Here is a 14,183-nt window from a genome sequence, read left to right as displayed (position 1 = left end):
TCGCTCCAAACCAGCTCTATTTCGCACCTCCAATTAGCTCTCCAATTTCGCACTTAAGGCAATGATTGAATGATTTGAAATGTGAAAAAACTCCTCCAATATATAGAGCACTCCCCTCTTTCTTCCTCTAGGCCGACTTGGCAAAAAGGAGGTTAAAAATAAATAAAATCTCAAAAGAAGGGGGCCGACTTGGCTAATAAAAACAAAATAAGGCCTTGAGCTCTTTATTTTTAATTTTAATTTAATAAAAATTAATTTTAAATGCCTCCAAAATAAATTTCGATTTTCTAAGGCTTAAAATTAATTTATTAAATGCCAAAATGCTTTTAATTTAATGTGAATTTAATTTTAATTTCCCAAATGCCTCAAAATTAGCAATTTTGGCGATCAAATGCAATTTGGAGAATATTAATTTTTAAAACAAGGCTTGATGAAACTCCATGATGATTTCGCCCTGGACCCTCTCTGAGGGTCAGGAGCGATTTTCTAATTTTAGCCTTGAATACTTTGCATCTTGACTTGAAAATCTCCTGGAGGGTAAATTGATATCCAGTTAATGCATTGCACTTTGAATTTTGACATTTTCATGAGGAAAATAGGTGGAAATGTCAATTTCGCTCTGGATCCTCTCTGAGGGTCAGGAGCGATTTTTCATTTTCTAGCTAAAATCCACCTCAACTTGATTGTTGACCCTTCAGTATCACTCCCAAAATCCATTTCCTTGCACTATAGAGTTAATTCATCAACAATTTTGGAGGAAATAATGTCCTTAAAGGCAATTTCGCCTTGGACCCTCAGCAAGGGTCAGGAGCGATTTTCTATTTTTTGCTCAAGATTAGCATTTTTCAATGTCCAAAACCTCTTCAAGACATTTCAACTAGGCCTTCTCACTGACTTGCAAACTTAGCTCTATCAAATTTTGGAGAAAAGGTGTGATTTTGAGGTTTTTCGCCCTGGACCCTGAGCAAGGGTCAGAAGTGATTTTTCATTTTTTGACTAAAAGATCTTCATTTCCTCATCAAAACACTTTCTCACCAAGCTAGATCTCGTTCAGGCCTCCAAAATAAGCAAGAAAATCATCCTTCCAAATTTTTTCGCCTTGGACCCTCACCAAGGGTCAGGAGCGATTTTTGCAAATTAGGCTTGATTCTCTATCATTTTTCATTGAAACTTCATTCGTCATTAGGCAACGTCCTTGCTTTAACCATTCCATCCAAATTTGCTTCGTTGTTATTAGGAAAAATGAGAATTTTCAACATTTTCGCTTTGGACCCTCTCTGAGGGTCAGGAGCAATTTTTCATTTTGTGACCAAAATCATCAAGTTTCAAAAGAAAAACATTATTCATCATGCTTTTGGAGGTCTCTTCGCCTTAGCCTATCCTTGCCTCAGGACAATTTTGAAGAAAACATGCAATTTTTGTGATTTTTGCCCTGGACCCTCAGCAAGGGTCAGGAGCGACTTTTTGGTTTTAGGCATATCTCTCCATCCTTTGGACTCCAAATTGCCTCTAAGGCATAAAACATCACATCCTCTTCCTATCCACACAAGATTTTGTCTCAATTCCACAAACAAAGGAGAGAATCATGAAAATTCGCTCTGGGCCCTTGGCAAGGGTCAGAAGCGATTTTTGTAATTGCCTTCTAAATCTTCATTCCCAACGATCTTTTTTCACTTCAAGGCAATTTAAACATCATTTCAAGCTCATGTCTAGGCTTGTCTTTTCTCAAACTTGGATGAAAAGATCCTATAGTAGGCTTTTCGCCCTAGGCCCTCTCTGAGGGTTAGGAGCGATTTTTGATTTTTGGCCTGATTGCCTCTTTTGTTGATCATCCAAATTATATTCAACGGGTAAAACATACTTTCCTTCATCCATTCCAATCATCAAAATCACTTTGATCTTGCAAGAATAATGCACATTTGAAAATTTCGCTCTGGGCCCTCTCTGAGGGTCAGGAGTGATTTTTACTACCTGGACCAAAATGCTTCACTTTTCATCATCTTCAATCAAGTCTGGATACTTTATCATGCTCATTTCATCCTCCACCATGCCTTTGATATCTCAAATCGATCAAATAAGGCTAAAAATGACCTCTATAAGATTTTTCGCCCTTGGCCCTCTCTGAGGGTCAGGAGTGATTTTCCTGTTTTCAACAAGGTCCTCCATCATTTTTAAGTCAAAACTTCTTCAGGTGGGTGGAGAAAGTCATTCATTTTCCATTCATGCTTAAAACTTGGTCTTTTTTCACTGCAAAATGAAGGAAATCAAAATTTTGCCCTGGGCCCTCTCTGAGGGTCAGGAGCGATTTTTTTCTTTAGCCTCCAAAAATCATCATTTTTCTTGCCTTCAAAACTTCAATCGCCTTTAGTGATGTTCAATGATCCTTCTGGGAGACCCTGCACAAAACACATTAGAAAAGTTAGTGACAAATATGACTTAAACAATATTATCGCCCTGGACCCTCAGCAAGGGCCAGGAGCGATTTTACCCTTTTAGGCCAAACTGCTTCAAATTTAAGTCTCAAACCACTTCACAAGGCAAAGTCAGGTCATTTTCAAGGCCAGGAACCAGTTAGCATGTCCATCAAAAACAAGAAATTGCATTCAGGATAAAATTTGCCCTGGGCCCTCAGCAAGGGTCAGGAGCGATTTCTCTATTTCAGGCATCATCTCACTTTCAAAAAGTTGATCAAAACTTACCCAGACAAGAACACACAATTTTTCCTTCAAAAAGCTAACACTTAGTCAAAATTGGGTTTTAACCTAAAAACCTTTATTAGACCTAACCTGAGACCTTTTTGACTCCCCTGAAAGGCTTACCTTATTTCAATCATCTCAATTCCTCGGGAGGACACTTAACAATTCTTCAAAATTTAGCTGGACTTAGCTTGAATGATGCCCAAAAGAAACCCCTAAGGTTTAGCCCTAGCCCAGACAGACAACTCACTTACTCAAAACCCTAAAATAGAGAGAAGAACAAGCAGAGGGAAAGCAAGAAACAAAGCAAAAAGAGGGCCATTCTAATGGGGCAATGTGTGAAATGGTCACAACAGGTCCTAGATCCATAAACTGGATACATACTTCACACTTAGACCCATGATTGAAAGGGATGCAATTAAGTTTGCAACCTTACATTTGGACGGTACTGCACATGAGTGGTGGCATAATGGAATCATCAATCTCCAACATGATGAGATTAGCACCTATCAGGAGTTTGCTAATTTGTTAGTGGAGAGGTTTGATAAGAAAGATCCAGAGTCTTACTTCCGTGAGTTAGCATAGCTGAAACAAACAGGGAACTTTGTAATGTCCCCATCCTAGTCAGGGACTTGGTATTGGGGAGTTAGCTTATTTTTGGACCCTTGTAGGCTAACAAAGTATGGATAAAGGGGTCAGTAATGCAGTATCTTGAGGAGTGGTCTGTATATATGTTCTAGTTCAGTGTTGAGTTCAGTTCTGGTCTTCGTTTCATCAGTTTCTGACACTTTATGAGGATTTCCTATTTTTTAGGGAAAAATTGCTAAAAATAGACATGGTCCTATTTTCATTGGCATGGCGAACTGCGACCCTAGCTTCTGACAGATTCAGTTTCCGAGCAATAATGAGAGAGAGATGAATTTTTTAGTGGTTCCACAGGCAATTAATATTTTAATGAAATATTAATATAAAATCATAAAGTGCATCACTTAAATTTATTTAAGTGAAGATTTATTATCTCCTAAGCTAGGTGTGGCTTTTAGGGTTAAGTTGGGAACCCTAAAAGCAAGTTATTATTTTTAAATCCCTAATTGCCAAAAATCGCACCTTTTGGGTATTTAGGCAGCCAAGATGGAAATTAAACCTCATTCTTGATATTGAGCATTTGACATTTTCTCTTGAGCACTTGGCTATGGCGGCTAGGGTTTGGACCAGTTTTGGAGAGCGTGCATTCTTCAGAATTCAGTAGCTTTGAGATTGTGAAGATCAATTGAATTGTTGCAGCTTGGTTGGCTTCATTTAGAAGTCAAATTGAATTGAATTGGGGCAGATTTGGCTTCTTACAAGGCAGATTTGTTGTAGGGTTTTCCTATTTACTGTTTTGGTGTTGATTCTTCTGTGGTTTGGAGGCTTCTTTTCCCAAACACACAACTTGCTCATTTATTGGCACCATCTTTCACTGTTTGGGTGTCCTAGTATTTAAATAAGAGCAGATTTGAATTGTTTCAGAATAAAAATCAGAACTTTGTAAGTTGCTGATTTATTCTTTCTTTTCAATAAATTGGCTAAGGACCTACGGGCATGCTTCTAAATTCTCCAATTCATTGTTTCAGTTGATTAAATTCATGTATTGTTCAATATGTGTTGCAAATTAAAGAAACCCTCTTCTCTAACTTCTGTCTATTTCTGAAAGACAATCTTAATAATTAAAAATTACAAAGAAGATCTACAAATTACATCAGGTTGAAAAGTTGAATCAGCAAGGGTTCATCACAAACTTGGAGGTGTATGTTTCAGAGTTTTTGAAATTGTCATGCATGGTAAATAACATGTCAAATCAACAGTTAGTAGTCTTGTTTATAGAGGGACTCATGGAGCCTTTGAGAGGTTGGGTCAAAGCATTTGATCCCCCAACACTTCTACTCGCCATTAGAAAGGCACGAAGTATGGATGTGACAGCCACACAAAATAAATTTGGGTCAAAAGGATCAACGTCTTTCAAAGATAATAAGAATTACAGCAAAGGGAAGGAAAAATCAGACTTTAGAAATGATTACAAAGGGAAGACGACAACTCCCTCCTTAGATCGTGAGACACTTAATGATTTGAGGCAGAAAAAACTATGTTTTTATTGCAAAGGTCCGTATGATTCCAACCATGACTGTCCTTTGAGGCCTAAGGGTAGGGCAAACAGAGTAATGTGGGCATATTATGAAGATTCAGAATCTGATCAAGAAGGTCAGCCTGCTGGTTATGATGATTTAGAGGCTGAAAATGACATATAGGGTCCTCCGAGACTTGACAAGATGGATGTAGAAGGTGAGGAACACCTTAAGGAGGCACTTCTCACAAGTATTCAGCAGGAAGGATCATTCAGAATGAGAGGAGTACTTGCTGGTCAGAAAGTTATTACTCTACTAGATACTGGAGCCACACATAACTTTATTGATGCCAGGTTAGTTGAGAAGAGAGGAATCCAAATAGAGGAGTTTGAGGGCATCCGTGTGAGGGTGGCAAATGGTTACACTTTAAAGTGTAACAGGATGATTACACAACTCCCATTGTGTGTAAACAATTACGAGTTCAAAACTGATTTCTATGTGGTTCAAATGGGTGATACAGATTTGGTCCTTGGTATGAGGTGGTTGCATGAGCTAGGCAAATTTACACTTGATTTGTAGGAGATGGAGATGTCTTTCACTGTTGATGGAAAGACACATGTGCTGAAAGCTATTAAGGACAACAACTTTAGGATGATTACACTCAGATGGATGGAGAGGCTTGTACGCCATGATCAGATTGAGTGGGCAGTAGAGTGTATGATTATGCCTATACAACAGGATGCTCAAAAAGTTGAATATCATCCTGACATTCAAATACTGAGAACCAAACATAACAAGGTTTTCAGTGACATACCATCAGGAAGGCCACCAAATAGGGGTTTTGAGCATATCATTGAGCTAGAGGAGGGTGCGAAGCCAGTGATCATTACTCCATACAGACATCCGAAGCGCCTGAAAGATGAAATAGAGAAAACCATACAGGAGCTTCTAGCTATGGGACATATTTGGCCTAGTAAGTCCCCCTTTGCTTCTTCAGTTGTTTTGGTGAAGAAGAAGGATGGCACATTGCAGATGTGTATTGATTACAAGGTTCTTAATAAGCGGACGATCAAAAACAGATATCCCATTCCGCCTATTGATGAGCTCATAGATGAGTTACATGGTGCCTGTTATTTTTCAAAGATTGATTTGAGATCAGGCTATCACCAAATTAGTGTCCGTGAGCAAGATATTGAGAAGACTTCTTTTCGTTGTCATTATGGACATTTTGAGTTTGTGGTTATGCCAGTTGGGCTAACCAATGCACCTGCTACTTTCCAGTCCACAATGAACAAAGTCTTCAGACATCAGTTGAGGAAATTAGTATTGGTGTTCTTTGATGGGATACTGGTTTACAGTCGTACTTGGGAGGAGCACCTCAGTCACTTAGATACAGTTTTGAGTATTCTGGGTAGGGAGCCCTTGTATGCCAAGGAATCCATATGTGACCTTGGAATGACTGAGTTATTGTACTTGGGCCATATTATCAGTGCAGAGGGAGTGCAGATGGATCTAGAGAAGATCTGTGCTATTGTAGACTGGCCTACCCCAGTGAACCTTACTCAGTTGCGTGGGTTCTTGGGCCTATGTGGTTTCTATCGCCGTTTTGTTAACGGTTATTCACGCCATGCAGCACCTTTGACAGACTTGATGAAGAAGGGTGCCTTCTTATGGACTCCTGAGGCCCAAGAGTGTTTTGATAGGTTCAAAGAGCTCATGACTTCATGTCCAGTACTTGCTACACCTGACTTCTTGAAGTCATTTGAGTTACAATGTGATGCCTCTGGTGAGGGCATTGGTGCGGTGCTTATGCAGGACAAACACCCTATTGCATATGAGAGTAGGAAACTTCGTGGACCTGAGAGGAGTTACAACATTTATGATAAGGAAATGTTGGTCATAATGCATGCATTGGCCAAGTTTAGACAGTATTTAGTGGGTAGCAAGTTCTGCATTAAGACTGACCACAATAGTTTGAGACATTTCCTTGGGCAGCGTGACTTAAATGACAGGCAACAAAAGTGGGTCAGCAAACTTCAGGCTTATAACTTTGATATTTCCTATATCAAAGGCACACATAATGTAGTTGCAAATGCCTTGTCACGTCGTCCCCACCTGAGTTGTATGGTCCAGATAACAGAGGATTGGCAGCATATTATATTCGCAAAGTATGCCAAAGATAGCTGGGCTGCAGGTTTGATAGAGGGATCAGTAGTGGACAGCAGGTATACAGTTGTAAATGACTTGATCATTTATAAAGGCAGAGTATACTTGATCCCTGGATCAGAGTTGAGGAGTAGGGTACTGCGGTTTTTTCATGATGAACCAATGGCAGGACATCCTGGGTTTTTCAAAACCTACAGACAGGTTCGTGAGCGCTTCACATGGAAAGGGCTCAAGGCGGATGTTCTACAGTATGTTAGAGAGTGCCCTGTTTGTCAGTAGAATAAATAGCAGCTAACATACCCTGCTAGTTTACTTCAGCCACTTCCAATTCCTGACAGGAAGTGGGAATGTCTATCTATGGATTTCATCACAGGGTTGCCGAGAGCATAGGGACGTGATTGCATATTTGTGGTTGTGGATCGTTTGACGAAGTATGCCCACTTCTATCCGATTACCACCACTTATTCAGCTATTCAGGTAGCAGAGTTGTTCTTCAGAGAGGTATTCAGATTACATGGCTTGCCTCAGACTATTGTCAGTGATAGGGATACTCAGTTTTTGAGCCACTTTTGGCAGGTGCTTTTCCCACTTTGTGGGATAGAGCTTACATCGAGCACCAGTTACCACCCTCAAACTGATGGTCAGAAGTTAATAAATGGGTGGAGGGATACCTTAGGAACTATATTTCAGGGCAGCAAAAGGCGTGGGTGAAGTGGATTTACCTCTGTGAGTATTGTTACAATACCACTCACCACATGTCCATTCAGATGACACCATTTACAACACTGTACGAGTATGAGCCTCCTAGTTTCATTGACTTATTGCTGAGTGACAGTAGGGTGCCTAGTGCGAGAGTCATGCTACAGGAGAGCCAGGACATTGTGAAGACTCTTAAGGAGAATATAGCCAAGGCACAGAATCAGCAAAAGCAATATGCTGATCAGAAGAGGACATAGAGGTCATTTGAGGTAGGAGACATGGTGTATTTGATGTTGCAGCCATATCGACAGTCTACTCTCAGGAGGAGTGGAGAATAGAAGCTCAAGCCACAAAATTATGGCCCTTTCAGAGTGACCAGGGGTATAGGTGAGGTGGCTTATGAGTTGGATTTACTGGCAGATATCGTAGTACACAATGTGTTTCACGTGTCACGTCTCAAAAAGGCGTTGGGACACCGTATTGTTCCTTCTATAGTTTTACCACCCCTGGATGATGAGGGGAAGTTTATACTTGTACCTGAGGCTATCATTGAGTTCAGGGAGAGGAATTTCAGGAGATGTACTATCACAGAGTACTTGGTGAAATGGAAGGATTTGCCGATAGAGGATGCTACTTGGGAGAGCGAGGAGATTTTATAGCATCCGGAGTTGAGATTGCTTGAGGACAAGCAATTTCAGGAGGGGTGGACTGTGATGTCCCCTTCTAGTTGACATCTGTCAGCTGAGTAGATTAGCCTATCACTGACCCTCGTAGGCTGATGAGGTTGGTTAGAGGGTCTCCCGGAGATTGATTCTTCATCTTCAGAGTGAGCATTACAAGACTGGCTTTCATTTGAGGTCTCCAGGACTCCGTTTGAGACACTTTCTATTTTTAGCAGTCCTGCTATTTTTAGCCAGTGGGTTGGGCAGTGGCAGAGTATGGCTTGGCAGTCTCCAGTTTTGACGGCAGGCAATTCTGATGGATACTTAGAGAGATATTAATATTTAATTACTTTAATTAAATACTAAATGGTAAACTTTAATGTTTTAATATTTTAAAGTCACTTTAAGTTATAACTTAAGTGAGGGTCTATTTCTCATCGGATGGGGCCACTTTTATATTAAACTGAAAAGAGATTTATTTTTGAAGCTTCAATAGTCAAAAATAAATATTAAAAGTTAACACATCATGTAATGCCAAATCGTACTTGTCTTGGGAACAACGCCAAACCCTAAAGGGAAGAGATAAAATAAGTTTTTAGGTCTTCTTTTCATTATGTGAAGATTTGATATTGAGTTTTCTCTGAGGAGGCTTTGGCTTGAGAGTTTCAACAGGGGTTTCTTCCTGTAGATGATTTGAGAGTATCGGTACAGGGAAACGGTGGATTTATGTGCAACAACATTAGAGGCTGTGAAATATCAGTTGATTTTGCTTTCAGTTGGTTTTATCCAGGAACCAAGATTGGGCAGATTAGAAAGGGTTTTATTCATTTTATGCAAAGGATTGATTGCAGCCACAAAATTAGAACAGAGGCAGAAATAAGTGTTATTACAGCTGGAGTTTTTGTGCAAGTACAGCCTGCAGACCTGCCGTACCTTTCTTCCTTGAAAGGGTACGATTTTGTTGAAGGAGGAGTCTAAAAATTCTGAAATAAATCCTAAAGGAGACGCCTAGCTGGTAGCTTCAGTTTGAGCTGCTAAACTCACCATTCCGGGTAGTTTGGACTGATAAATAATTTTGTTGTCATTATTTACTGCTGTACAGCAGCAAGGACAAATAAGGGGTTTCATAAATTTGAGGTATTTGACAATAAATCTTTCTGGTCTTGTCTGATTTCTTTATTAAAGGTGTTTATGCAAATTGGCTGTAATAAGGGTTTGATAATCCTGATTTTTAGTTCAATTTATTTCCAGCTCTTTCCAATGTTGCTTTTTGCATACTATTTGTTCAAAACTAGCCTTGTTGTTAGAAATTGCAAAATACAAAACATAAAACGCATCAGGTTCAACTAAACCTCCGTTGTTTGAGTTGAGAACCCTTGGTAGGTTCTTACAACAAACCTTTAGCAGCAGAATTAAAACAAACACACTCAGGGATTGAAGAAAATGATGAACTATTGTGGGTGAAAGGGGCAGATTAAAATTACTGTCTTTTGACATTGCACAAGTTTGAACCTATTTTTTATTTTTTTCACTTGTTTAGCATGATTATTGCTATAGAGGATTCATTGCAGTGACACAACTACATGTTGATTTTGAGTTATCCATACACTTTCAAATTTTTGCATTTATCATATGTTAATCTGTGATATGAAGTTAATTTTTTAATGCACAATTATGTTTGCAGGACTCGTATTCTTCGCCACAATGCAGTGAAGTTACGTTTGAATATTCGCCCTGATGGGTATGTCCCACTTGATCAATTACTGAAGTTGAGAGAAAAATCCTTTGCTGGTATTCCCTTGTGTTCACACACTATCGATGATGTACATGAGGTAATTGAATTATTTATATGGTAAATATTTCACTTTCAAATTTCAAGTAAATCTGAACCTCTCTTCAGTTATGAGAGATGCAGCGGTTTTTCTTTTAGTAAGTGAATATTTTGATGAAAAATTGCCTGCTGACCAAAGTTCTATTCTTAAGGTATTTATGGTGGATTATTTTATTTCTTGCATTTAGTTATTTACCTTGTTGCATTTTATGCACCTAGGATAAACTTAGTCTAGTTATCTACTTAGATAGGTTGTTTTTACTTTGTTAAGCTAACAATGGCATGTCTACCTTGATTTAAGGTCGCCAATTGCCACAACTACCTCACCAATCTCTAATTAATGGCAATTAAGTGCTACCTCTCTCTCATCAAGGGCACTTCTATCTTAGTTGATTGAGTGAACTGGTCTTCTAATTGTGAGTGTATATATAACCTCTTGGACATGTGTCATCTTCACTAATGCATCCGAGAGGTCTATTTATTTGTACTTAATCCATTCATTTGGTGGTTGAGCTTATTATTGTAATCCTCTAGTTTGGAATAGAAATTCAGATTGCATGTTGCCACCCTGTCTGTGGTTTTTACTATTCTAACTTGCCAAGTTGCTGGTCTTGGAATTGGTTAGGGTTTGGGTTTGGGTTTGGGGGTTCGGTCAAAAAACATTTGGTGGTTGGGTTTTCCGGTTCCCATACAAAAACATATAAAATCAGAAATGTGAGCATATTTGCTGCAGTAATCAAGTCAAAAATACACCTCACATAGAATTATATATTGTATAATAAACAAAATCCCCCATAAAAAAAATAAAAATTACTATGTCAGCTAGTCAAACTCAAATGTCATGATATATATTATATATTAAAATTAAAAAATAATAATGTCAATTGTGTTTACTGTTATATCTGATAAATTAAATACATGAATTAATAATAAAGATGACAATGCATGCTAGATATAGGAGTAAAATATATATATTTTTTGCACATGAAGCCGTTACAAAAGAAGACAAGAGATGATTAGCTAGGGATCAGAGTCAATCCGCCTAGATCATATTACTTTCCTTGATGATACACTATATTTTAATGACTGACGGTTGCCAAGAGGAATACAACTGTCAACCAACACTTACAAGTTACAACTACCCGATGCTTATAACTACGCAAAGCCAACAATTGATATAGTCATATAACCAATATTGTAATGTCCCCACTTCTTGAGTGATCTACTAGAATGGAGATTCACTTGTCATTCATCTCCATAGGTGAATTTAGTGGCTGGAGATGAGTTGCTTATCAAAGGAAGTTCTATACTTAGTCATTTTTTATGACTTTGGTAAGTTAATAAAATAACTTTATAATTTAAAGTTATAAAAGTTACTTTTTTCTAAAATTAGAAAAAGTAAATAAGTTATAAGAAGTTATTAAACAACTTTATATTTTCACCAAGGCACATTTTCCAAAGTTGTTTATTAACCAAAAGTGGCCCCACTTTAATGACTTAACAAACCTCATGGCTGATCAAACTTATTAGAGGAATGGAGATTCTAAAGGAATCTTTGAAAGATGCCAAAAGAGGTCGAATTAGGGTTGAGGATGAATATAGGTGTTGGGAGATGTTTGGAGATTCATTATGTTCATTCTATTTTGTGAAATTATCCATCTTTAGCAGGTCTGCACGGTTTGCAGAGGTCTGAGATCAGATTGGGGGCGGCAATCTCCAATTTGCAGGTGTTAGGATGGAAACCCATACACCTCTAGCTGGGCGGCATCAATTGGAGCCTCATAATTGGCCATTCAGGGTCATAATTCAGGGGTTTATTGCTTGTGACAGGGGTATATTGGCATTAATAACAGATCTGATCCATTTAAAGGGTTATTACAGCAGAATAATTGCATTTATGGCAGCCGTACCTCTCTAGGTAGCTGGCCGTACCACCCAAGGAAGCCTCTAGCTTCTATTAAATAAACTGAGGGGTTTTGACTCCTCCATTTGTGTGTGAATTCATTGTTGGGGTATAAATAAGTGATCATAGTTGGTTTGGTGTGAAGGAAATATCAGATTTGGGCAGCACCAGCAAATCATTGAGGAAAAGAGACATAATTTGGGGATCTTGCCTGACAAGAATTTGGAATTTCAACTGGGTCTGAATAATTCTTCAATATTAGTTTTTGGTAATTACCCTAGAGTTAAATAAAGTCATTTGCAGCCATTAGTAGCAGCTGGAGGTGCTTGGTTTAATCACTGCTTCATACCAGGCTCAAATTCCACCCTCAAACCCTAGTGTTGGACTCCTGGTAGGCCTTGAACGGTTTAATTTTATCAAGAATCCTCTTTATTATTTATTTGTACTTGCTGTAATTAATAATCAGAAGTCTGGAAACTATTATCAGTTTTATATTTATTGTATTGCATTTATTATTTTCCATGTATTGTCAAAAATCCAAAAAACTACAAAAAAATTGAAAATACAATAAACTTCCAAAAACACTTTTCGCTGGTCAAAGAATTTGAATTTGTAAACAATCAGCAATTTGGATAAGAATTCTAGTCAGGGATATTTCAAATATTATTGAAACAATAATAGACATTATACATTGACTACATCATCACCCCAAGAGAAGAAGTCGTCTTCCAAACAACAAGTAAACATCAAGTAACATGAGGGGAGACTAATTTCCATAGTGTAGACAATGACTTGTACCCTGCAAACTCAATTTTGGATTGTGCTTGAAAAATCAAATGAGTGCGATGGGAGTTTAGGGCAACACCCCTAGAAGGTTCAAGGGGCAATGCCCCTTGCAAGGGTCTAGTGGTAGTGCCCCCAGTGGGGTCGAGGGTAGCACCCTTGCTGCATTCCCTTTCATGATACAATGCAGGATCGAGGGGTGAAGCCCCTGTTGCCAGCCCAAATTAAGAGCTTCAGAGACACACAGATTGTCATGGCGCACATCATTTTCGTGATTTTTAAAGAGGTAAAAAGTAGTGTTGACAAAGCCTAAAACTAGAGATTTTGGAGTGCTTAGCCAACAAAGATTGACCAAAGAAGGAAGGTTGCTGCAGATTTGAGTTGATGTCTACTGTGTAATGAACCGTAGTGCTAGTTGTATGTGGGAAGGGTGTGCTACTCTCTAGATGAAATTCTTGATTTGGTCGTACCATTGGATGCTGAAATGAAAGGGTGCTAGTATTGTTGTTGTGTGGATGAACACTTGCCATGCTGTGCATATGGAAGGTACAAATGATGCCGTACACACAATTGATGTTGTACTTTGCTGAATAAATAGGGATGATCAATGCTTGGAGAGGCTTGTACACCACAAGATTGTTGTATGGTATAACCAAGATAGGGTCATATGCTGGAATTTGCCATACAATGAAGACAAATACTTGTACGATTAATTTGTAGGGATCTTGTATGATGTAGAATGGCACTGATGAGATTGAAGGTGGGCACATGGTGCAACTGAGAATGTGTTTGTTAAAATCAGGGAGCAATACAGATGAAGGGATGTTAGGTCCTACGTTGAGTATAATCTGCTATAATTTGTATGTTGTGAGCCTCATCAAGAGAGTCATACGTTGAAGGAAAAACAAGATCGTACAATGATAGTTGTGCAAACAATGTCGTATGGCGTGTTGGAGGTGATGGGGTCTGCAAACTAAAGGTTGTAAAACTAGTCAACTTCGTACTTTATCATGAGCATGTTGTCGTAGCAAGGGTTGTACGATGTGATCATGGAGCTGTGCAAAAAGTGTTAAAGGCCACACACAATAATATTGTGTGATTGTTATACAATGTTGTACGATGGAAGTAGTATGCCAAGAGAATTGGTTTCCGTACGTTGAGGGTTGATTGATGAAATGGAGATTGCATCTTACAATTTTTCCAATGCCTTGCTCTGGGGAGTGTGAGAAATAAATAATTATTTTTTGTTTGCATTCTCCCTTTTATAATTCCCTCTATTTATGCTAGCCAAACTTTTATAATTTCAAAAAGTAATATTTTTGTTTTGCTCACTTCTTCCTT

At 38.6% G+C, this 14,183-nt stretch overlaps 1 protein-coding gene across 5 annotated transcripts in view; it reads left to right on the top strand.

Annotated features, from left to right (window-relative positions):
• Positions 1 to 14,183, top strand: part of LOC131032641 (uncharacterized) — a 240,030-nt gene that overhangs the window by 47,558 nt on the left and 178,289 nt on the right. For all 5 annotated transcript variants that reach the window (XM_057963688.2, XM_057963696.2, XM_057963679.2 and 2 more), the window contains one exon: positions 10,010 to 10,157. In XM_057963688.2, the coding sequence (XP_057819671.2) occupies positions 10,010 to 10,157 (148 nt within the window). The remainder of the gene's footprint in view (positions 1 to 10,009; positions 10,158 to 14,183) is intronic.

The sequence above is a fragment of the Cryptomeria japonica genome, chromosome 3 (assembly GCF_030272615.1).
Source record: "Cryptomeria japonica chromosome 3, Sugi_1.0, whole genome shotgun sequence".
Lineage (NCBI taxonomy): Eukaryota > Viridiplantae > Streptophyta > Pinopsida > Cupressales > Cupressaceae > Cryptomeria > Cryptomeria japonica.
The sequence above is the reverse complement of the archived record's forward strand: the minus strand, read 5'-3'. Positions and strand labels throughout refer to the sequence as shown.